Source organism: Bubalus kerabau, chromosome 3, assembly GCF_029407905.1.
Source record: "Bubalus kerabau isolate K-KA32 ecotype Philippines breed swamp buffalo chromosome 3, PCC_UOA_SB_1v2, whole genome shotgun sequence".
Taxonomy (NCBI): Eukaryota; Metazoa; Chordata; class Mammalia; order Artiodactyla; family Bovidae; genus Bubalus; species Bubalus kerabau.
Window position 1 is genome coordinate 75,305,761 of NC_073626.1, and position 24,733 is coordinate 75,330,493.

Genomic DNA, 24,733 nt, shown 5'->3' on the forward strand with positions numbered 1-24,733 from the left:
AGTTCATTCAGTCCCTCCCCATGAGATGGCTCTAGTAGCACTCAGTTGTCTTTAACTTCATTTGAAACAATTTTGTTAGATTGTATTGTGACAGCTGTCGTATCAGTGTACTTTTTTTTTTTAAAAATTGAAATCAGTGAATTATTTATAGCCATTTTAATATTGAGGATGAAAGAAAAAGCAACATGTTCAACACATTTATGCTTTATTATTTCAAGAAAGGTAAAAATGCAATTGAAATGCAAAAAAAAAAAAAAAAGGATTTGTGTAGTAAATGAAGAAGGTGCTGTGTCTGATAGAATGTGACAAAAGTGGTTTGTGAAGTTCGTGCTGGAGATTTGCTGGATGATGCCCCATGGTTGGGTAGTCCTGTTGAAGTTGATAGTGATCAAATCGAGGCATTAATTAAGAACACTCAATCTTATGAGTTTGATAGCTGACATACTCAAAATATCCAAATCAAGCACTGAAAATCATTTGTACCAGCTTGATTAATCATCACTTTGATATTTGTGTTCCATGTAAGTGAAGTGAAAAAAACCTTCATGTAGAAATGATATTTCTACACATGATTAGAAAGGTAATGAAAACATTCCATTTTTAAAACAAATTATGATGGGAACCTAGAACAGTTCTTTGCTCAAAAAGATAAAAGGTTTTGGGAAGACAGAATCATTAACTTACCTGAAAAATGGCAGAAGGTAGTGGAACAAAACAGTGAATATGTTGTTCAATACAGTTCTTGATGAAAATGAAAAATGTGTCTTATTTTTACTTTACATTGATTGTAATATTTCAGATATTTCCACAAAATTTTTTGTGGAACTTTTTTTTTGTGGAAGGAACTTTTTGGCCAACACAATATATACTTTCTGTTAATGTGTAATATATTGTCATATACATATTAATATATACTTATTATGTAAATTATTATAGCAGCCATTTTGCAAATAAAGTACAAATCTCATTTTGAATATATTCTCTAGTAATTATTTTTCAATATCTTCTGATAGCTTGTTCGACCAGTCACCATGGTGCCTAGCGTTCCAGGAATTCCAGGTCCTTCCTCTCCTCAACCAGTGCAGTCAGAAGCAAAAATGGTAAGCAAGATTTTATTTGTTCTGTACATATCTTGACCCTGTTTTGAATTAGCTTTTTCAATTAAAGCTCACTTCAGATGCACAATTTAGATCAAATTTTATAAATTCGTGGGCTGTACTACATTATAGGGGAACCAGAAAGTTTGGAAAAGGAAAGTTTGAATTAGCATAGTGACAGGGTACTGGTACTTGAAAGCAAATGAATCGATTGGAAGTAAAGTTCTAGTTTTTATCATTGGTTTGTCTGATGTTTGATGTGGCTTTTTACGCAAACTCCTCCTGCTGGAGGCTAGGGATATTGCAGCTGAAACTAGAAGTAATCATCTGCAGGCAGCACTGACATAATGAATGATTTTAAACAGTCATACAAATGAGTAGAACAGTATTAAGAAAAAATTCTGAAATAGTATACAGGTTAGTAAACATTATATATAAAGGAAAACCATATTTTTGACTTGTGTTTCAAGCACTAAGAAATCAATGTTAAGGGGTGAACTATAGAGTAGGAATCAGAAGACATATTTTCATTTTACTCAAAATTCTTCTGTTCACTACCCCCTAACAAGCCACTTTAATTTTTCTGAGACTCATTTTCCTCATCTGTAAAATAAAGGGATTAAACTTTGATTTCTGGGGTCTTTCTTAGCCTCAAATCTTTCTTACTTGCTAACTTCTTAGTAGATGACCTGAAGCTGCTGCTATGGGGTGGGAGGATCAGTGGGGTAATTTTCTTTTAAATCAAAATAATTCTCCCTTCTACAATTTAACACACTTTAGAGCTAATTTTTAACTAAAATCAGTCGATAGTTGTTAGACACCTATTATTTGTTTCAGTTATATGCTAGGCACTACACTGACATTATAAATTTGTACACATAAAAACCATTATGTATTATTGCAAGGCTTTAAATTTTTTACTGCTATTCTCCATTAATGCAAATAATCATTCTGAATTTGGCATGTGATAACTTTTTTTTTAACAGTAAAACTTATATACTGTCTGAATAAATAATAGTTGGTTGAAGAGTATTAAAATTAGCTGGTTATTGATGATAGTGAAAGAACTTGAAAATCCAAGAGGACAATTTTTCATGTAACACCATGTTTAGGTCAAAGCCATGGAACTAACTAAGATGAATCTTTTTCATTTGTTAGCAGAAGACCTTCACTAGGAATTTGTTTTACACTTCCTACTTAACGTAACTAGTATAATGAGAAAATGAATTAGTGAGAACTATGTAGAATAGAATAGAAGTTAAAGAGATGCTATTGTTGTTCTCTGCATCTCAGAATACTTTACATATTCAGTGGACTTTTCCCTCCACAGTTTGTAAAGAACAGATCAGATTTAAAGAAATATTTTTGGCTCTAAGATAGAAACTAGCTTCCCTGAATAACTGAGTAAATTTGAGAAATTTAATTAGTAAGAATAAAAATACTTTGTATGCTTGTACACTGAAAAATACCAAAGCTGTATTTCACATATTTATGTATGAAACACAGTTATAGGTTGAAGGCCCCCCAAATTGCATGGGGAGTCACAAATTGCCTCACTTAAATTTAACAGTCCAATTAAATTTCTTAGTAAAATATTGCTAACATATAAAATAGCCATATTTAGGTGATTACCTATTTTAATTGGGATAGTAAATAAGATTGTCCTATTTTTTAATTAAATAAAAAGATTCAGAAATTAGCCTCCCCCCTCCTTTTTTTAAAGCTTTTTGTTATGGAAGATTTCAAGTATTATATACAAAGTAAGTAAGATTCTGTAATGAATCCCCATGTACTCATCATCCAGCTTCAGTTATTAGCAATGTAACTGTTGTTCTTCCTCAGACCACTCCTTACTGTCACTGAATTATTTTTTAATAAGTCTTTCTTAAATGTAAAATTTACATAGATTGAAATGGACCAATTTAAACTGTACAATTTAAGTGCATTCATGTAACTCACCTCTATTATGGTATAGAACATTAACATCTACCCACGTTTCTTTATGTTCCTTCCCTCAGTCCATCTCCCCCAGCTGTTAATATTTATCACCAGCAATGTAAATAATATCAATATATACCTTGCATTCAGTTAAGTATATGTCTGTGAAACTTATCCATGTTGTTGCGTGTTCTGTAGTTTCTTTTTATTGCTGAGTAGTTTGCTGTGAGTATACCACAATTTCTTTATCCATTCTCCTGTTGGTAGAACTTTGAATGGTTTGGTTTGATTGTTTCTAAACTTGAATTAAAATGTCAGTGTCATTGATTTTCTTAATTTATTAAGCATCAGGGGGCTAAAAAGATTTACTAAATAAATAATTGTATAATTCTAATGGGAGAAAGTTGAGACTAGGGTCATATCCTAGTGTACAGAGGTTTTTTAATGATCAGATAAATGATCATGGGATTGGATTCTTTTCTCTGTCAGTGATAGAACTCTTAATTCCATTCTCTCCAAATGAATGGTCCCCAGCTCACATCCCCTAGATTCATGTTACATGTTAAATAATTTTTCTGACTTTTTACCAGTCTGAAGCCCCCCAGCAAACATTATAATTTCTTCTTTAACTGCTTCAATTGGATTTTGCTTTGTTGTTTTCAACTCTGAAAATATTTAAATATCCTCCCTGTTTGATTCTGCATCTCTGCTAAGGATTTATTTGACCTTTGTGGTCACAGTCTGTTAATGTTAAATAGTACAGCAATAGTAACTCTGCTAAAATGTGGTTAAAAAATAATGTTTGAGAAATGGCAACATTGGAACACAGAACAATAAGTAGTACACTATAGCTGAAGAGAAACTTACTTGTATCCTAAGATAGCCAAGGATGCTTTTGTGGTGGCCTGGTTTTCATGTGCCCAGTGCTTACTGGAAGATTTATATGCATTGTGTTTGTTACAAATATTTTTAAAAAGATCTTTCTTTTTTTTATGAAGAAATTCTTTCAGGACAAGTTGTGCTTGTTTTGTTTTTTAAGAACTTTAAGTTTTTGGAAAAGTAAAAACTTAGTTTAAGTAAAAATGTATGGGGGGGGTCCACAAATAAAAGATTACCCAGTATTTTTTAATACTCTAGGAAAATTCCTGGGATCTACTGTTTTCTACAAAATTTCATTGGCTCTCACCAAATGTACATATAGTTTAGGGGTTTTGTTTGTCTTTACGCACATTAAACCATAGATATTTGCTACCTGTGTTACTCTTCTAAAGAAACAAATTTCCTATGTAATATTTGTAATCAAAAAGTAACTCATCTGAATAAGAAAATATTAACCATCCAGGAGTTTCATTTAAGAAGATTTAGTTAAGTATTTAAGTTGTATTCCCCAGAATCATTTCTTTAAGACTTGTGTGACAAACTGAGAGAGATCTTTGCACACAGTGGGTAGCTGGCAGGTTTTCTGCAGGGGGTTTCTACTGAGAGCTGACAGAGGGCATCTTGGCAAATGTTCAGAAACCTACATTAACTTAGTTGGGCCCTGCATGGAGCCTCATGTTCAGCAGAATTCTTCTGACCTCCCTCTGCATGCCAAGCTAATGAGCAAACACCAAATGAGCCCACTCCAACGAAACAGACTCTCTCCCAACCTACTTCATTTTCATATGTTCTCTGGGGGTGGGGAGCAAGATTTCACAAGGACTGATGATGCTGCAAAGACCACAATAATGATAATTAACTTGCTGAATTTAGAAGATTATGCTGTTAATTAGTTGCAAAATAAAGATAAGTAATAGAGCAGCAGATGGTAGGATAACACCCAGGAGAAGGAGGGTTATTACTCTGATGAGCTTTTGTGGTGCTTATGAAATATGGATCTGACTTTTTCATAAATTGTTTCTAGAGAACATTGTGTTTTTTCTTTGAACTACGATCGAGTAGTTTATTCCTACCAGGTACTGACAGATGTGATAAAAATTTGCTTTCATGGGTACAACATATAACATAGAATTTGAATAAAATTATTTTTAGCAGATTACCTCTTAAAATGGATATCAGATTGGTCAGCACAAGACTATATTCACTTTTTTTTTCCTACATTCACTCTAATTGACACAGTCTTTAAGACAAAAAGTTTTCAACATAGTAGCTGAATTTTACAACACTAAAATTTAACTCTAACATTAAATTACTAGTATGCTTAGAAACATAGTAATAAAGATTTTCGTTTTCTTTCCTTTAGTTTAAAATTAAAATTTGCCTAGCTTTTATTGTACATGTTACAGAATATAGACTTGTTAAATCTTATATATATAATTTCTCTGAGTACTTAATCTTCATTTACTTATATTAGATTTCTCTATTGATAGAATTTTGATCCAGTAATGGACAGACCAGTGTTTGATACTCTTAATGGTTACTAAAATATACTTAGAATACTTAATGTTAGGACTTCCCTGGTGGTCCAGTGGCAAAGACTCTGTGCCCCCAAGGCAGAGGGCTGGGGTTTGATCCCTGGTGAGGGAACTAGATTCCACATGCTGCAACTAAGACCCAGCACAGATAAATAAATAAATACTAAAAAAAAAAAAAAAAAAAAAAAAGAATACTTAATGTGAGACAAAAGCTCTAGTTTTTCCAAACCTTTTCAACCTTTTGTTTAAAATATGTTTGTTCAGTGAACCAGGAGTCAACAGACAGAATTTCTAGTCCTAGATCTGCTTCTAACTTGCTCTGTGATCCTGGGAAGTAACTTCACTCTTGGGGCCTTAATTTCTTTACCTGTAAGATGGTAATTGGACTAATTGAGTAGCTCCAAAATTCTGTTGTAAGATAAATATCTATCATATTTATAGATGTTTTCATTAATTTGGGGGGACCAAATTACCCTTCTTTAAAATGTCTCAACATATATGTGGGTGGATTGTAGATATCCTTACATTAGTTGTAAAATGTATATGAATCACCATTTAGACAACTTTCTTCTCCTAACCCACTGTAATATTTTAGCATACATTTGTTTTTAAACATGTTTGTTTAAAAAAAATTTATAGTTTAAAAAAAATCTGTAGTTCAAAGCAGTGTTAATTAACCCTTGAAAATCTTTTTCTTGCATTTTGTATCCAGTGGCACACTTCCAAGTTAGACCCATTGTAATCAATGTAACAGCATGGAGCAAACATTAGCGCTTCCTCACTGGATGTGTACTGTATACCCTAGGGCAGTCAAGAGAGGATAATGAATGAATACTGATGCTGCTTTTAAGTGCTCTATAAGGTAGTAACTTGCCCTACTAAAGATTATTCAAGAGAGTGATGTTTATGTACTTCAGACTCCCCTATGTGCAGTTACTGTATTTCATTAATTCTAAGAGCTAAGCTCTTTACTATAAAACTTTAAATGCTCTTCAATTCTATGTTTCCTACCTAAGGACTTAAAAATGTTTTACCAACACATAATTTACCAAGCTTACATCTCAACCAGTACTTATATTTATATACATTTTATATCCAGAAATGAAAGCCCTAACCTAACGCTATTATAGATTGGCTTATAAAAGATGTAATTATGCACATTGACCACCTTCCCAGATCCTCCTCCTTCTGTTTATATGACCCACACTTTCAAATTCCTCTCTTTTTGCTTTCACTTCTTTGACCATTTAGTTTAAGTATTCCTTCCTGACTACAGCCAAGTACTGCTTTGGTCACCTACCTAATTAGTTTTAATCCATCCACTTCCACATTATCCCATCAGTTATGAGTGTCCCAATTTCCTGAATCTTAGCTGCTAATGTGGTTATTTCTGCTTGTTTATAAGAGAAGGCAGAGAAGGCAACGGCACCCCACTCCAGTATTCTTGCCTGGAAAATCCCATGGACGGAGGAGCCTGGTAGGCTGCAGTTCTTGGGGTCGCTAAGAGTCGGACACGACTGAGCGACTTCACTTTCTCTTTTCACTTTCATGCATTGGAGAAGTGAGCAACCCACTCCAGTGTTCTTGCCTGGAGAATCCCAGGGACGGGGAAGCCTGGTGGGCTGCCGTCTATGGGGTCACACAGAGTCGGACATGACTGAAGTGACTTAGCATAGCATAGCATAAGAGAAGGAAGAAAAAATGGAACTGGGAATCTTAATCTGGAGTCTGAAAGATGCAGTGTACCATGTGGTCTTGAGAATATATTTTCCAAAATAAAATACATCTAGAGGAGTTCACGGTGGTCCAGTAGCTAAGACTCTGCGCTCCCGATGCAGGGGACCCAAGTTTGATCCCTGGTCAGATCCCACATGCCACAACTAAGAGTTTGCATGCTGCAACTAAGACCTGGCACAGTCAAATAAATAAATTAAATATATATTTTTTAATTCAATATAATATTAAAATTTTAATTTAAAATTTTAAATATTTAGCTTCAGACTGAGCTAAACCTGTCCTTAAAATGATCCCTGAGTACTTTTTTTCCTAAGTATATTTTGAAAATACAGAAGTTAAGGAACTCGTGTGATTCTTTGGTGTCCATACCCTAACACCTGAACTATGAAAATAGAGGGCTCAATAGATATTTTTGAAAAAGGTAAGGAAGCTTTTTAATTTAAAATTTAATTTAAATTAAAAAATTAATTTAAAATTTAAAAAATTAAGAAATCCTTATATAACTCAGGTAAGTTTTACTAGGTTGGTCATAACTTTCCTTCCAAGGAGTAAGCGTCTTTTAATTTCATGGCTGCAGTCACCATCTGCAGTGATTTTGGAGCCCCCAAAAATAAAGTCTGACACTGTTTCCCCATGTATTTGCCATGAAGTGATGGGACCAGATGCCATGATCTCAGTTTTCTGAATGTTGAGCTTTAAGCCAACTTTTTCACTCTCCTCTTTCACTTTCATCAAGAGGCTTTTTAGTTCCTCTTCACTTTCTGCCATAAGGGTGGTGTCATCTGCATGCATATCTGCATATTCAAAAGCAGAGACATTACTTTGCCAACAAAGGTCTGTCTGGTCAAGGCTATGGTTTTTCCAGTGGTCATGTATGGATGTGAGAGTTGGACTGAAGAAAGCTGAGCACAGAAGAATTGATGCTTTTGAACTGTGGTGTTGGAGAAGACTCTTGAGAGTCCCTTGGACTGCAAGGAGATCCAACCAGTCCATCTGAAAGGAGATCAGTCCTGGGTGTTCTTTTGGAAGGAATGATGCTAAAGCTGAAACTCCAGTACTTTGGCCACCTCATGTGAAGAGTTGACTCATTGGAAAAGACTCTGATGCTGGGAGGGATTGGGGGCAGGAAGAGAAGGGGACGACAGAGGATGAGATGGCTGGATGGCATCACCGACTCGATGGACGTGAGTTTCGGTAAACTCCGGGAGTTGGTAATGGACAGGGAGGCCTGGTGTGCTGTGAATCATGGGGTCGCAGAGTCGGACACGACTAAGTGACTGAACTGAACTGAACTGAAGTTTTACATATTTAATCTTTACCTCAGCCCTACAAGGAAGTTGTCATTGTTCCCAGTTTTACAGATAGTTTGAGACAGAGTTAATTTCTAAACAGTAAAGTATCTTCTCAGCTGTATACATTTTGTATGCTACTATATACACACAGTATATCTTATGTATGCTAACCAGTGAAGAAACTAGGACTTTATAAACTGCTGTTTGCAGTTCATAAGGAAGTACTCAGTCAGAAAAGATGGGGAAAACATACCTAATCTGGGGTGATATGGCTTTAGCGGTTACAGTATCAGACTTGGCATTCCGAATCCTTTGTGGTTGTCTTTCACACCACTTGGCTTGCTGGATCTTAGGTCCCTGACGAGGAATTGAACTTGGGCCTATGACAGAGACAGAGCAAAGTCCTAACCACTGGACCACCAGGGGATTCCCTTGTAGTTGTCTTTTGAATCATCAAGCCACCCAGTCTTTGATTATCTTTCTTGATTTTTGCATTTTCTTTTTTTTCCCCTTCTTTTTTTGGTGGCGGGAGATAGGATAATATACATAACATGATGCCATGGAAAAACTGCACTTTGAAAAGAAGAAGATCCAGATTTAAATCTAGGATCTTAACTAGCTTAATGGCTGTGTGACCTTGGGCAAATGATCTCTAGTGTCCTAATGTGCCATATTCAGACTGAAATTGAAGAAAGTGGAGAAAACCACTAGACCATTCAGGTATGACCTAAATCAAATCCATTATGACTATACAGTAGAAGTGAGAAATAGATTTAAGAGACTAGATCTGCTAGACAGGGTGCCTGATGAACTATGGATGGAGGTTCGTGACATTATACAGGAGGCAGGAATCAGGACCATTCCCCAAGAAAAAGAAATGGAAAAAAACAAAATGGCTGTCTGAGGAGGCCTTACAAATAGCTGTGAAAAGAGAAGCAAAAGAGAAAAGGAGATACACACATTTGAATGCAGAGTTCCAAAAAATAGCAAGGAGACATAAAAAAGCCTTCCTCAGCGATCAATGCAAAGAAATAGAGGGAAACAATAGAATGGGAAAGACTAGAGGTCTCTTCAAGAAAATTAGAGATACCAAGGGAACATTTCATGCAAAGATGGGCTCAATAAAGGACATAAATGGTATGGACCTAACAGAAGCAGAAGATATTAAGAAGAGGTGGCAAGAATACACAGAAGAACTGTACAAAAAAGATCTTCATGACCCAAATAATCACGATGGTGTGATCACTTACCTAGAGCCAGACATCGTGGAGTGTGAAGTCAAGTGGGCCTTAGGAAGCATCACTACGAACAAAGCTGGTGGAGGTGATGGGATTCCAGTTGAGCTATTTCAGATCCTGAAAGATGATGCTGTGAAAGTGCTGCACTCAATATTTCAGCAAATATGGAAAATTCAGCAGTGGCCACAGGACTGGAAAAGGTCAGTTTTCATTTCAATCCCAAAGAAAGGCAATGTCAAAGAATGCTCAAACTACTGCACAATTGCACTCATCTCACACGCTAGTAAAGTAATGCTTAAAATTCTCCAAGCCAGGCTTTAGCAATACGTGAACCGTGAACTTCTAGATGTTTAAGCTGGTTTTAGAAAAGGCAGAGGAACCAGAGATCAAATTGCCAACATCTGCTGGATCATCAAAAAAGCAAGAGAGTTCCAGAAAAACATCTATTTCTGCTTTATTGACTATGCCAAAGCCTCTATGTGGTTCACAATAAACTGGAAAATTCTACAAGAGATGGGCATACCAGACCACCTGACCTGCCTCTTGAGAAACCTGTATGCAGGTCAGGAAGCAACAGTTAGAACTGGACATGGAACAACAGACTGGTTCCAAATAGGAAAAGGAGTACGTCAAGGCTGTATATTGTCACCCTGCGTATTTAACTTATATGCAGAGTACATCATGAGAAACGCTGGGCTGGAAGAAACACAAGCTGGAATCAAGATTGCCGGGAGAAATATCAATAACCTCAGATATGCAGATGACACCAGCCTTATGGCAGAAAGTAAAGAGGAACTAAAAAGCCTCTTGATGAAAGTGAAAGAGGAGAGTGAAAAAGTTGGCTTAAAGCTCAACATTCAGAAAACTAAGATCATGGCATCTGGTCCCATCACTTCATGGCAAATAGATGGGGAAACAGTGGCTGACTTAATTTTTCTGGGCTCCAAAATCACTGCAGATGGTGACTGCAGCCGTGAAATTAAAAGACACTTATGCCTTGGAAGGAAACTTATGACCAACCTAGATGGCATATTAAAAAGCAGAGACATTACTTTGACAACGTAGGTCCATCTAGTCAAGGCTATGGGTTTTTCCAGTGGTCATGTATGGATGTGAGAGTTGGACTATAAAGAAAGCTGAGTGCAGAAGAATTGATGCTTTTGAACTGTAGTGTTGGAGAAAACTCTTGAGAGTCCCTTGGACTGCAAGGAGAGCCATCCAGTCCATTCTAAAGGAAATCAGCCCTGGGATTTCTTTGGAAGGAATGATGCTAAAGCTGAAACTCCAGTACTTTGGACACCTCATGCAAAGAGTTGAATCATTGGAAAAGACCCTGATGCTGGGAAAGATTGAGGGCAGGAGGAGAAGGGGACGACAGAGGATGAGATGGTTGGATGGCATCACCGACTCGATGGACATGGGTTTGGGTGGAATCTGGGAGTTGGTGATGAACAGGGAGGCCTGGCGTGCTGTGGTTCATTGGGTCGCAAAGAGTTGGACACGACTGAGCAGCTGAACTGAGCTGGACTGCATCTGTAAAATCAACATACTGTTTATTAGAAACTGATTTAAAAACTACTGATAACACAGCAGCAGGGATGGATCTCAGGTGCATTATGCTAAAGGGAAGAATCCAGATTCAAAAGGCTTATTATATATACTATATATTCCATTTATATGATATTTGGAAAAGCAAAACTTTGAATATCAAAAAACAGACTTGGGGTTTTCAGGGACTGTGGTGGGAGGTAGTCATATGTGGATGTGAGAGTTGGACCATAAACAAAGCTGAGCACTGAAGAATTGATGCTTTTGAGCTGTGGTGTTGGAGAAGACCCTTGAGAGTCCCTTGGACTGCAGGGAGATCAAACTAGTCAATCCTAAAGGAAATCAGTCCTGAATATTCATTGGAAGGACTGAAGCTAAAGCTCTAATACTTCGGCCACCTGATGCGAAGAACTGACTCATTGGAAAAGATCCTGATGCTGGGAAAGATTGAAGGTAGGAGAAGGGGGATGACAGAGGACAAGATGGTTGGATGGCATCACCAACTCGTTGGACATGAGTTTGAGCAAGCTCTGGGAGTTGGTGATGGACAGGGAAGCCTGGGGTGCTACAGTCCATGGGATCTTAAAGAGTTGGACACGACTGAGTGACTGAACTGTGGTGGGAGGAGAGTGTGACAGGAAAGAAACATGAGGAAGTTCTGGTGGGTGATAGGACTGTTCTGTATCCTCATTGTAGGAGGTGGTGCACAACTGTATGTGCTTGTTAAAATTCATAGAAATATATGCTGAAAAGACTTCGTTTTACTGTATGTAACTTATACCTCAACAAAACATTTTTTACACTACTGACCTTGTTTTTAAAATCATACCCAGAATCTACAATGATTAGCAGTAGAAAATGTCTACTAACACTTGCTTAAGCAGAAATATTGGTGGTCTTTTAATATATACCTCATTTCTAAGGTATCTGGATCAGTTATAGATATTAAGATATGCACAGATGAAAATAAATTACAGATTTTCTAAATTATTCTTAGTTGAAGTAAATGAAAACAATTGTATTAGAATCATGTAGGGGACTTTGTCTAAAGCTCTTCTCTAGTATCTACCCCTTTATGCTATTTCCAAAGAAAGAAGAGAGGAAAAGTTGCCAAGACAGACTCAGGAAAGCTTCCCAAAGGTCTTTTATCTGTCTTACTGATATTTAGGAATGCAGTGGAATATAATAAAACTAAGTTTAAAGCCTATGTATTCATTAACATGTCTCATTTGGTTAACTAAAAGTGTGTTGGGAGTTAGATTTGGGTAGAAGGCAGGGAGCATTTTTTTTTTAATTGGTATTTGCATTTCAGAGATTAAAAGCTGCTTTGACCCAGCAACATCCTCCAGTTACCAACGGCGATACTGTCAAAGGTCACAGTAGTGGTTTGGTTAGGACTCAATCAGAGGAATCTCGACCACAGTCATTACAACAGCCAGCCACATCCACCACAGAAACACCGGTATGTGTGTTGTTTTTATCATTCATCTCTCAGTTTTCCTAAAAAAAAAAAAAAAAAAAACCAACACCACACAGTGTGACTTCAATGACTATATACTTTGAAAAGATTTTCTGGTCAAATTTTTATTCCAAAAGTGTATTTAAAAAGCCTTAAGAAAAGGTAACTCAACATAAAAGTTGAACATATAAAAAATAAATAAGCAGTTGTTACTGCTGAGGGCACTCTGTAAATGTTTCTCAGAGTATCTGTATGTTGGTTTAAAATGGCATAGTATCCATCAATAGTATTTAAAGAAAACTTTACTATTGGTTGTATTCAACAAGTAATTTATATATGAACCATATTACTGATATAAGACAGTTCTTGAATTAACACTTGTGAAATGTCACCAAAGTAGCAGATAGGTTTAATGGCAGCTGTTTATACTAGAGGCCCGTTTCACTCTAATTTGTGTCTGGCCATTAGATGATTGCTATTTCTATATGTCTGCAGTAAAGCATTACTGTATTTCTGTTAAATGTTTCAGAGCTCTATTTAGACGTTTTTCTTCTCTACTTAAAGAATATTAGCATTTAAAAGTAAAACTTTCCAATTAAAGAAACACAGCTGAACAACAAGTTTAATATTACCTCCTAAGCACAGGTGTTTAGATAACAGTATTTTTACCTTTGTGAAACTTAAGATAAAGTGAAATAGTTGTGGTTGTCATCCACCAAGCAACTTTACCTAGGGGCCAAAAGAGAGGAAAAGTGAGTGTGTTCTTATGTCTTAACTCAGGGTTAGCCAACTGGCTCATGAGCCTAATGCAGCTCATGGCTGTTTATCTATGGCTGGCAAGTTCAGTATGGCTTTTACATACTTAAAAGTTTATTTAAAAGAAAGTAAATGAATGTAATTTATTTTCTTGTACTAACTATGGTTTACCTGGATCTCGTTTTTATTTATATTTTTATACTTTATTGTATTGGAATGAAGCTCCAGGACAGCAGGACTTTTATCTGGTCTATCACTGCTATATCACTAAAATAGTTCCTGCATATTTTTCAGTGAAGTAGAATGAATGAATCAATAGAAAAAGGGAGAGAAGGAAGAATATATGCTTCTAAGTAGCCTCAAATCCTTGTTAGAGGTAGAGATACATATAATTCAGGTTAATTACCTGCAGAACGTAAAGATTTCTGCCTATGGTATAGACGAAGAGAATGTAGAAATTTTTGTTTACATCATTAAAGTAGAGGCAAGAGATTTGTTTTCAGGCTGCTACTTTGGATCATGTGTCTATGGCCACAAAGTGCTTTCTTTTGCACTGTTTCCAAGGGTTTATATCGTATCTCCTGTATTCAGGTGTTCTGTGGCACTATTTTGGGATTTGTGAGAGACATGAAGATATTCTATAATCCTAAACACTGGACAGTATCACTAATGACTGAAGATTTCTGTCTGGCTGATATTGCCGGGCAGGCGGACCAATTAAAATGAAAATCTAGACTCTGGGATTCTACCTACCAGGAAAATGAGCGTTAATAATTATATAAACCTGACCCTTAGAAAAAGACTGACCCCAAATTTCAGAAACTAAAGAAAAGCTGAATACACTAAAATGTGTATGTACTTTCAATTCCTTAATTTTAGACAAACCAATTTTTAAAAAACATTTACAGTTTAATGCTATTTTTTATTGTAAAAATAGCATAGAAACCATGGTTTCCCATAGTGAATTTAAATAAAAAGTTATTTTTTATTAGTACCTTAATAATTATCAAAGCGAATAATAACATAATGTTTGCTTAAAAGTGCACTTGGAAAAATAAAAGATCTGTACATCATCATTTGAATTACATTTTTCAATTTCTTTGTATTCTCTCTGTAAACATGAAAATATTATTTATACAAACGTTAAAGACTAAAATACAATCCTAAAGGAAATCAACTCTGAATATTCATTGTATGAATATTGATGCTGTAGCTCCAATACTTTGGCCACCTTATACAAATAGCCGACTCATTGGAAAAGACCTTGATATTGGGAAAAATTGAAGGCGGGAGGAGAAGCGGGTGATAGAAGATGAGATGGTTGGATGTCATCACCGCCTCAATGCACATGAGTTTGAGCAAACTCCAGGAGATAGTGAAAGACAGAGAGGCCTGGCATGTTGCAGTCCATGGGGTCGCAAAGAGTCAGACACAACTTAGCGACTGAACAACAACAAAGAATACATTCACTGTCACAGTTAGTGAGAATCTCGGTTTAGCAATGCTTATTTACTTCAAGGAATTTGTTAAACAACAGGGTGATTTGCACATTGCTTCAGAATATTGATGTATACAATGAGACTTAGAAAATAAAATTAGTACATGTCACCTTTGCAAGGGGCTTCCCTGATAGTTCGGTTGATAAAGAATCCAGCTGCAATGCAGGAGAGCCCAATTCGATTGCTCGGTCGGGAAGATCCGCTGGATAAGGGAAAGGCTACCCATTCCAGTCTTTTGGCCTGGAGAATCCCATGGAATGTATAGTTCATGGGGTCACAAAGAGTTGGCACAACTGAGTGACTTTCACTTTCACCTTTGCAATCCTTTACTGCCTATTATATTAATTTTAATCACTAGGTACAAATATAAAAAACTTTCATTTGTGTCTATTATAGGCTTCTCCAGCTCACACAACTCCACAGACCCAAAATACAACTGGTCGTCGAAGAAGAGCAGCTAATGAAGATCCCGATGAAAAAAGGAGGAAGTTTCTGGAAAGAAATAGAGCAGCAGCTTCAAGATGCCGACAAAAGAGAAAAGTCTGGGTTCAGTCTTTAGAGAAGAAAGCAGAAGACTTGAGTTCATTAAATGGTCAACTGCAGGTATGGTGCATATATTTAAATTGTTTTATTTATTTTTAATAATTATGAACACACATTTTCCTTATTTTTTCCTAGTTAGCTATTCAGACATTTTAGGACACAATATTGGGTGTGTATGGAATCTGTAGTAAAGTGTAGTTTAATAAGCTAAATACAAAGATGAAGTAATATAATTTTCAATACTGATACAGTGAAGAAATTTTTAAATGTAAGTGTTTACTTGCATAGTACAAAAGTACCTAAACTATCTGGTTTAAACTTTATAAAGTTAATGATATAGAGTTCAACAGAATCTTAAACTGTAAAATATTACTGGTACTTCACTTTTCTTATTTTTTGGTTCATGTCACAACTGTAGAGTTGGTTCAGTTTGCAGTTTTTGTTTTTAAGTTCTTTTGTTCTTTGAATTATAAATTTTGTTTTGTTTTGTTTGTTTTATTTAAAGTGAATATAGTGCTCGTGAAAGGTGCCAGATTGACAGCTTTGGGACTGAAGGACTAATTATCCACAGAACAGGTACAATATGGCCAGTGGCAGTAGAAAGCATTTCATACTGCCCTGCCAGTGTGCCTCAGATTTATTTCTTAGGAACCCTATGTGGTATAAAGGTTTTAAGGCTCCTTCCTATTCAGTCTTTGGTAAGATTTTCAGTGATGGTATTTGGCAGCACTAAGTCTATTTCCTTCCTTCTGTTTTTTCTTCCTTTTTTGTTGTTGTTTTTAATGTTACAAATATTCTCGAGTAAAATCTTCTAAACTACCAATTGATAAGCATCAATGAGAAAAATCGATGAATTTATGAATTAAATTGATGAATTTAAATTCATTATGAATTTAATGAATTAATCGTAGTTGTTATTATTGGTCAATCCTCTGAGCTGTCCATTCCTACTTAAAAATTAATCATGACCGATGATGAGACTTGCTCTCATCTTACATCTTTAAAGATGTCACCAGTATCAGTGTGTTGTTTAAATGCTTAGGAAAAAGCTTTCTAGCTTTTTAGCTCCAGGCATAGCATTTCACCTAATGTAAATTTTAATAACTTAACACTTTTTCATATGTGAGACAGTTATCTTTTAAAACTCTGTGTTGGGCTTTGAATATTGACATGTTAGCTTTAGAACAAATAAATTATCTTGCAAAACTTACTTTTAACCATTTAAAATTAAATATGATTTTAATTTTACCATATCACAGAGACTTCAATATGTACTTATATACTACTGCTGCTGCTGTTGCTAAGTCGCTTCAGTTGTGTCCGACTCTGTGTGACCCCGTAGATGGCAGCCCATCAGGCTCCCCCATCCCTGGGATTCTCCAGGCAGGAACACTGGAGTGGGTTGCCATCTCCTTCTCCAAGGCATGAAAGTGAAAAGTGAAAGTGAAGTCGCTCAGTCGTGTCCGACTCTTAGCGACCCCATGAACTGCAGCCCACCAGGCTCCTCCATCCATGGGGTTTGCCAGGCAAGAGTACTGGAGTGGGGTACCATTGCCTTCTCTGACTTATATACTAGGATATGTTAAATAATATATTACCTGATAAATAAATTCTTCTTCAGGAACTATTTTCATATCATAATTTTTCAAAACAAACTTTTCAATTTTTTCTTTAAAGTGAAACATTATAGATACAGATTTATTTATGTACTATAAAAATGGTTATTTATCAGATTTCTGAATATTAACTATCATTTAAATGTTTGAGTATTCATACTAATACATTAACAAAGTGATTTAGGTGGATCTATTAAACTAACAAAATCATTCTTCTGAATGACTTGGCTTCTTAACAGTTACATGGTATTAAAAATAACATTCTTTGTTAGCCTTAGTTGTCTTACCCATGGAATAGAGATAATAATACTTGCTGGTCCTCCTGCTCTGGATTGTTATTTACATCAAATTAGAATTTTTGTAGGCATTTTAAAATATATTAATTTTAATAGGATAAATTTATCAATATTTTCTTTTGTAATTTGGCTAATTATGCCTTTTTAAGAAGTGAAAATGTTTCAAAACTATAAAGTGGTATATAAATATATGGTTATATTCTCAAGGTACTGGACTTTAGGTTGGGCCAGTTTTCTGTTCTGACCCAAGTTACAACAATATTAGCAACTTTTAATGAGATTGTTGTTCAGTGGCTAAGTCATGTCCAACTGTTTTTGACCCTGTGGACTGCAACTTGCCAGGCTTCCCTGTCCTTCACTATCTCCCAGAGTTTGCTCAAACTCATGTTAATCATATTGCTATTTCCTTAATTATACTGCAGCCCTGGTCACCACTATGAACACTAACAGTGCTTTATTATTTCAGAAAACTTTGGAGAATTCAGTATTCACAATAAATGTAATATTTACTTCATTAATTTCATGTTTTTTCCACCATCCAAACTATATAAAATACCATTATTGTAAAATGTATTCATTTTTATATTTCCTAATTTGAGTAGAAATTTCTTGATTGGAGGAATAAAGGCAAGATTTATCACCTAGGTAAAAGTTAGCTAACACTTCAGTTTTGAAGCAGGCATGAAACTTTTAAATAGAAGTCACAATCAAGAAATCATGAAGTTAAACTATAGTTGAACATAACTACTTAATATCTCAAATTAAAACAGAACCAGTTTTTTTTTTAAATTGAGGTATAGTTGATATATAGTATATAATTACATGTTGCCATGTACATGTCATGATTCACAATTGTTGAAGGTTATACTCTACTTACAACTTACTTTATTCCTTTTGCTGTACAATGTGTCCTGGCAGCTTGTTTATTTTATACATAGCAGGTTTTTTAAATGTTTGTTTATATATTTGTCTGTGCTGGATCTTAGATGTGGCATGTGAACTCATAGTTGAAGCATGTGGGATTTAGTTCTCTGACCAGGAATCAAACCCTGGGTGCTCTACATTGGGAGTGCAGAGACACAGCCACTGGACCACCAGGGAAGTCCCTACATATAGCAGTTTTTAATCTCTTATCTCTGTCTTGCCCACTGGTAAGCATGGTTTTTTCTCAGTATCTGTTTTGTTTTTGGTTATTCACTATATTCACTAGTTTTATGTTTCAGAACCAAGATACAGGTGATATCATACAGTATTTGTCTTTCTCTGATTTATTTCACTAAGCATAAAAATCAGTATTTTTAATCATTAATAATTGAGGGATGAATAGCATCATGGTTAGAAAGAAAGTGTTCTTAGTTTTAAAGATATATACCAAAACATGAAACTAGGTGAGATGATGTGTTATCGGGTATTTAAAAAAAAAACTTTTGCAAAAAAGAAAGAGAATAAGGTCCTTTTGAATATATTAACCTGGAAAATGTCTTTAATATTATGGGCAAAAAGTAAGTTGCATGGAAACAGCCCAGATGTCCATCAGTAGATAAATTGTGGCATATACATCCAATAAAATATTTTTCAGCCACAAAAAGGAGTGAAATTACATGCTACAATGTGAATAAATCGCAAAACATTATGCTTAAGTGAAAGAAGCCACAAAGTCACATACTATATGACTCCATTTATATGAAATATATAGAACAAATTAATCCATAGAGACAAAATGCAAACGGGTAGTTTCCAGAGACAGGGGGGGTGGGGGGGGGAATAGGAAGAAACTGGTTAATGGACAAGGGGTTTTACTCTTGAATGGTCAGATAGAGGGTGGTCATAGCACAACATTGCAGATGTGTACTAATGCTACTGAATTTTTCAGTTTAAAATGGTTAATTCTATATTATGGAAATTTCACCTCAACAAATTACTCAAAAGTCACATACTAAAAATGTATAGCATAATTCTTTTTCATTAATGAAAGCTTTATAGTTAAAATGTGTAAATGTGTAGGTATGGAAATCAGTATAGAAATGAATCTTTAAACAGGTAAAATTTTAAGAATGACATGTATTAGTTTGTAACAGTGATAAAGGGGGTTTGGGAAGAAAGGGTACTTCAACTATGACTTTTTCTATTGTTTCAAGTGGATATATGATTTTTTGTTGTTTTTTTACTTACATGTCATGTAAAATAAGTTTTAAAAAAGTAAGTGACACATTCTAGTTTTCAGAATATGAAGAGTTAATATGCTTATAATAGATTCTGGAGAAAAAATTTCATTCAGTCTGCCAACAGCAAAACTGTTAACTGTGAAGAACAGAATGACTTGTAAAGAAAATTGAATGTCAAAGAAATAATTAAACTCTACTTTATGTGAAAACATTCATCAGTTCTACATTTCCTTAATAATTCTTCATGTGACATACAGGTTTAGCTGATCAGTGTAGTGGGCAGTAATGACCCATGGTTACTTATATATAATAAAAGGTTTAATGAGTGTTGAGGTGTGACTGTTCGTATTTTTACCAAATATATATTAGGTTTTAAGAAAATACTAATTATTCAACTTTACTGCCCCATTCACTGAATTTAATTATATTTTAGCTTTCTAGAATCATTAAAAACAATTTCATCAAATTGTATTAGAGACATTTATGGTACTCTAGACCAAGAATTGGATGCTGTTGGTTATAAACTATTATATTTTCTTTTTTTTTTTAATTTTATTTTATTTTTAAATTTTACATAATTGTATTAGTTTTGCCAAATATCAAAATGAATCCGCCACAGGTATACATGTGTTCCAAAGGTAATATATGATTTTGTCTTTTACTTGAAATGGTTTTAACGCCATTATGTCTTTGTCTTACATATACTCATCTTGTGGGTTACTCTTCAGTTTAGAACTGCAGCATTTCCTTTATGACAAAAGGCAGACTCATAGGAGCTCTTAACAATCTGTGATAAAACCTGTAGAATTTGTTGTGGATTTTGCTTTTAAAACTTAGGCACTGCAAATGTGTGTGGACTGGAAGCTCGGTAAATTAATAGAAGCATTCTTTGATAACAAGATATGTGAGGAGTTTTCACTAATAAGTTAATGATACAGAAAAGGTTTTGTTTACTGGTCCATTGACTTAGGGGGAATGGGATCAATTTTTTAAATCCTGGTACCTAAACAGTATTTTAGTATTTATCACTTGAAATAGAAAGGAATGGCAACAATTGGGAGATGGTATCCAATACCTGAAAATTTTAAAAATGTTAATTCCTGAAAAACTCTAGAACTCCACTCCCAGTGGAAATCCACTGATTTCCATACCTACACATTTACACATTTCCCAGACTGAGTTTTTCACTATAATCTAGAGGGGAAAAGGGTAATAGTGATGCCACTTCTATCTCATTGATCTCATCCACTCCCAATGGAAATCCACTGATTTCCATACCTACACATTTACACATTTCCCAGACTGAGTTTTTCACTATAATCTAGAGGGGGAAAGGGTAATAGTGATGCCACTTCTATCTCATGTATTTTATTCTGAGTACTTCTTTTTACTGTTGTTGCTCAATCGCTAGGTTGTGTCCGACTTTGCGACCCCATGAACTGCAGCACGCCTGGCTTCCCTGTCCTTCACTATCTCCCGGAGTTTGCTCAGACTCATGTCCATTGAGTCAGTGATGCCATCCAATCATCTCCTCCTTTGTTGCTCCCTTCTTCTCTTGACCTCAATCTTTCCCAGTATCTGGGTCTTTGCCAATGAGTCAACTCTTTGCATCAGATGGCCAAAGTATTGGAGCTTCAGCATCAGTCCTTCCAATGAATATTCAGGACTGATTCCCTTTAGCATTGACTAGTTTGATCTCCTTGGCGGTCCAAGGGACTCTCAAGAGTCTTCTCCAGCACCACAGTTTGAAAGCATTGATTCTTCAGCACTCAGCTCTCACATCCATACATGACTATTGGCAAAACCATAGTTTTGACTATATGGACCTTGCAAAGCAAGGTGATGTCTCTGCTTTTTAATATGCTGTCTAGGTTTGTCATAGCTGTTCTTCCAAGGAGCAAGCATCTTTTAATCTCATGGCTGCCGTTTTTACTAGTCTTTACTAAAATCTTCCCAAGCCTTTACCTCCTCATCTGTCAAACTCATAGAATAAGTACTATTTTAAAGACCAAATAAGAGAGGTAATAGAGAAGTTAAGATACTTAAGCTACTCTTCACAAAAATCAATGATAATAGCAATGAGAAACTCCCCAAAGAAGAAACTATCCAATATTATTTCTTTAATTTGGGGGATAGTAGCTGAACTAGAAATAGAAAGTCAAAGATCGTGAATTTATGGAACCTGATCATCAATCTATCTGTGGCCAAATATCAATGAAATGTTTTGATTGGTTAATCAATTAGCTATCCTGTCATTATTTCATCAGTCTGATCTGCTTCAAACTGTAAATATATATATATATATATATATATATATAAAATTTGTTCATCAGTATGTAATTAACTTTTGAGTAGATACAAATAGATTAGAGCAATGGTATAGACAATGCCAAATAATTACATTTTCTCTTAGACCATAATTAGCATCTGCTTTATCTTACCAAATATATTTTACTTTGACCCCCCACACACACAAAAAAAATCAGTAATTGGTCACATTTGAATGGGACTTTAATGTTTTCAAAATGTTTTCATGTCTCATATTTCATTTAATCTTCAGAATGACCCAGAAAGACAGTTAATATATTCTGCAAATAAACTAATAACATACTAACCAGAAAGGTTTTGGAGGCTGAATCCAATTATAATCATTCTAAAATAATCCACAGATATAGAGGTATAAATATTTCTTTTTTCATTTAATATTAAATCTGTTTATCAGTTCAGTTGCTCAGTCATGTCCGACTCTTTGCGACCCCATGAATCGCAGCACGCCAGGCCTCCCTGTCCATCACCAACTTCCAGAGTTCATTCAGACTAACGTCCATCGAGTCAGTGATGCCATCCAGCCATCTCATCCTCTGTCGTCCCCTTCTCCTCCTGCCCCCAATCCCTCCCAGCATCAGAGTTTTCCAGTGAGTCAACTCTTCGCATGAGGTGGCCAAAGTACTGGAGTTTCAGCTTTAGCATCATTCCCTCCAAAGAAATCCCAGGGCTGATCTCCTTCAGAATGGACTGGTTGGATCTCCTTGCAGTCCAAGTGACTCTCAAGTGTCTTCTCCAACACCACAGTTCAAAAGCATCAATTCTTCGGCGCTCAGCTTTCTTTACAGTCCCAACTCTCACATCCATACATGACCGCTGGAAAAACCATAGCCTTGACTAGACAGACCTTTGTTGGCAAAGTAATGTCTCTGCTTTTGAATATGCTACCTAGGTTGGTCATAACTTTTCTTCCAAGGAGTAAGCATCTTTTAATTTCATGGCTGCAGTCACCATCTGCAGTGATTTTGGAGCCCAGAAAAATAAAGTCTGATGCTGTTTCCACTGTTTCCCCATCTATTTCCCATGAAGTGGTGGGACTGGATGCCATGATGTTCGTTTTCTGAATGTTGAGCTTTAAGCCAACTTTTTCACTCTCCACTTTCACCTTCATCAAGAGGCTTTTTAGTTCCTCTTCACTTTCTGCCATAAGGGTGGTGTCATCTGCATATCTGAGGTTATTGATATTTCTCCCGGCAATCTTGATTCCAGCCTGTGTTTCTTCCAGCCCAGCGTTTCTCATGATGTACTCTGCGTATAAGTTAAATAAGCAGGGTGACAATATACAGCCTTGACGTACTCCTTTTCCTATTTGGAACCAGTCTGTTGTTCCATGTCCAGTTCTAACTGTTGCTTCCTGGCCTGCATATAGGTTTCTCAAGAGGCAGGTCAGGTGGTCTGGTATTCCCATCTCTTTCAGAATTTTCCACAGTTTCTTGTGATCCACATAGTCAAAGGCTTTGGCATAGTCAATAAAACAGAAATAGATATTTTTCTGGAACTCTCGTGCTTTTTCCATGATCCAGCGGATGTTGGCAATTTGATCTGGTTCCTCTGCCTTTTCTAAAACCAGCTTGAACATCTGGAAGTTCACGTATTGCTGAAGCCTGGCTTGGAGAATTTTGAGCATTAGTTTACTAGCATGTGAGATGAGTGCAACTGTGAGGTAGTTTGAGCATTCTTTGGCATTGCCTTTCCTTGGGATTGGAATGAAAACTGACCTTTTCCAGTCCTGTGGCCACTGCTGAGTTTTCCAAATTACATTTATTTCTTTCAGATTCACTATGGCTTAAGCAAACTGGTTCTGTTATGGCTTTAAATCATGGTTTATGGAACTGCCTTGTCTAAATACTGTCTGCCTTTTTAAGTTCTTTCCTTTATACATATAATTATGTGACTATAATTCTTGAATGTTTTGTTTAATTTGAATTTTCTGCATTTGTCATAAATGATTTTAAAAATACTGGCCAGGCTTTGGCAAACTCTTCTAATTTTGCCTAATGTAAAGGTTATATACCAGGATAAGCCTCCTTTTATCAACTCCTACCTGGGACCTGATGTAGACCATAAGCATATGCTTACACTTAGGGCTCTCCAGCTCAACTAAATCCATTTCTTTAAGGTTTGGCCTCTTTTATCCAACTGTGTTTCCTTTGCAGTATTTCTTACAGTCCAATTCTTTGCTGGCAACCATGTCCCATTTGCTGCTTTCAGTCTAGTGCTGATAACCAGTTTTTAAAGAAATTGAGTATTAGGATGCAATAAAATACAAACTGTTGATTTAATTTAACCTTTTGATCAAAAATCACTTGAGCTTCAGGATTACCATTAGGAAAATCTCATCATTATAAAATATTTTAGATCAGGATGATGTAAAAGATTGGACTAAATTTGTATTGAGCACACCTTGAGTTTGTTGGGGTTTTTTTCCTTACAATTTCTGTCATTTAAAGGTATAGGGAGAAAATTACATTTTTTGCATTTTGGATAAAGAACAGCATACTTGTGTACTGTATCACTTCAGTTCAGTTGCTCAGTCGTATCTGACTCTTTGCAACCCTATGAATCGCAGCACTCCAGGTCTCCCTGTCCATCACCGACTCCCAGAGTTTACCCAAACTCATGTCCATCAAGTCAGTCGTGCTCTCCAGCCATCTCATCCTCTGTTGTCCCCTTCTCCTGCCCCCAATCCCTCCCAGCATCAGGGTCTTTTTCAGTGAGTCAGCTTTTCGCATGAGGTGGTCAAAGTATTGGAGTTTCAGCTTCAGCATCAGTCTTTCCAATGAACACCCAGGACTGATCTCCTTTTTAAT

General features: G+C 35.8%; 1 protein-coding gene across 2 annotated transcripts in view; it reads left to right on the forward strand.

The window, feature by feature from the left end:
• ATF2 (activating transcription factor 2) overlaps positions 1-24,733 on the forward strand; it is an 84,581-nt gene that overhangs the window by 49,962 nt on the left and 9,886 nt on the right. For both annotated transcript variants that reach the window (XM_055572167.1, XM_055572166.1), the window contains exons 10-12: positions 1,014-1,100; positions 12,577-12,726; positions 15,375-15,581. In XM_055572167.1, the coding sequence (XP_055428142.1) occupies positions 1,014-1,100; positions 12,577-12,726; positions 15,375-15,581 (444 nt within the window). The remainder of the gene's footprint in view (positions 1-1,013; positions 1,101-12,576; positions 12,727-15,374; positions 15,582-24,733) is intronic.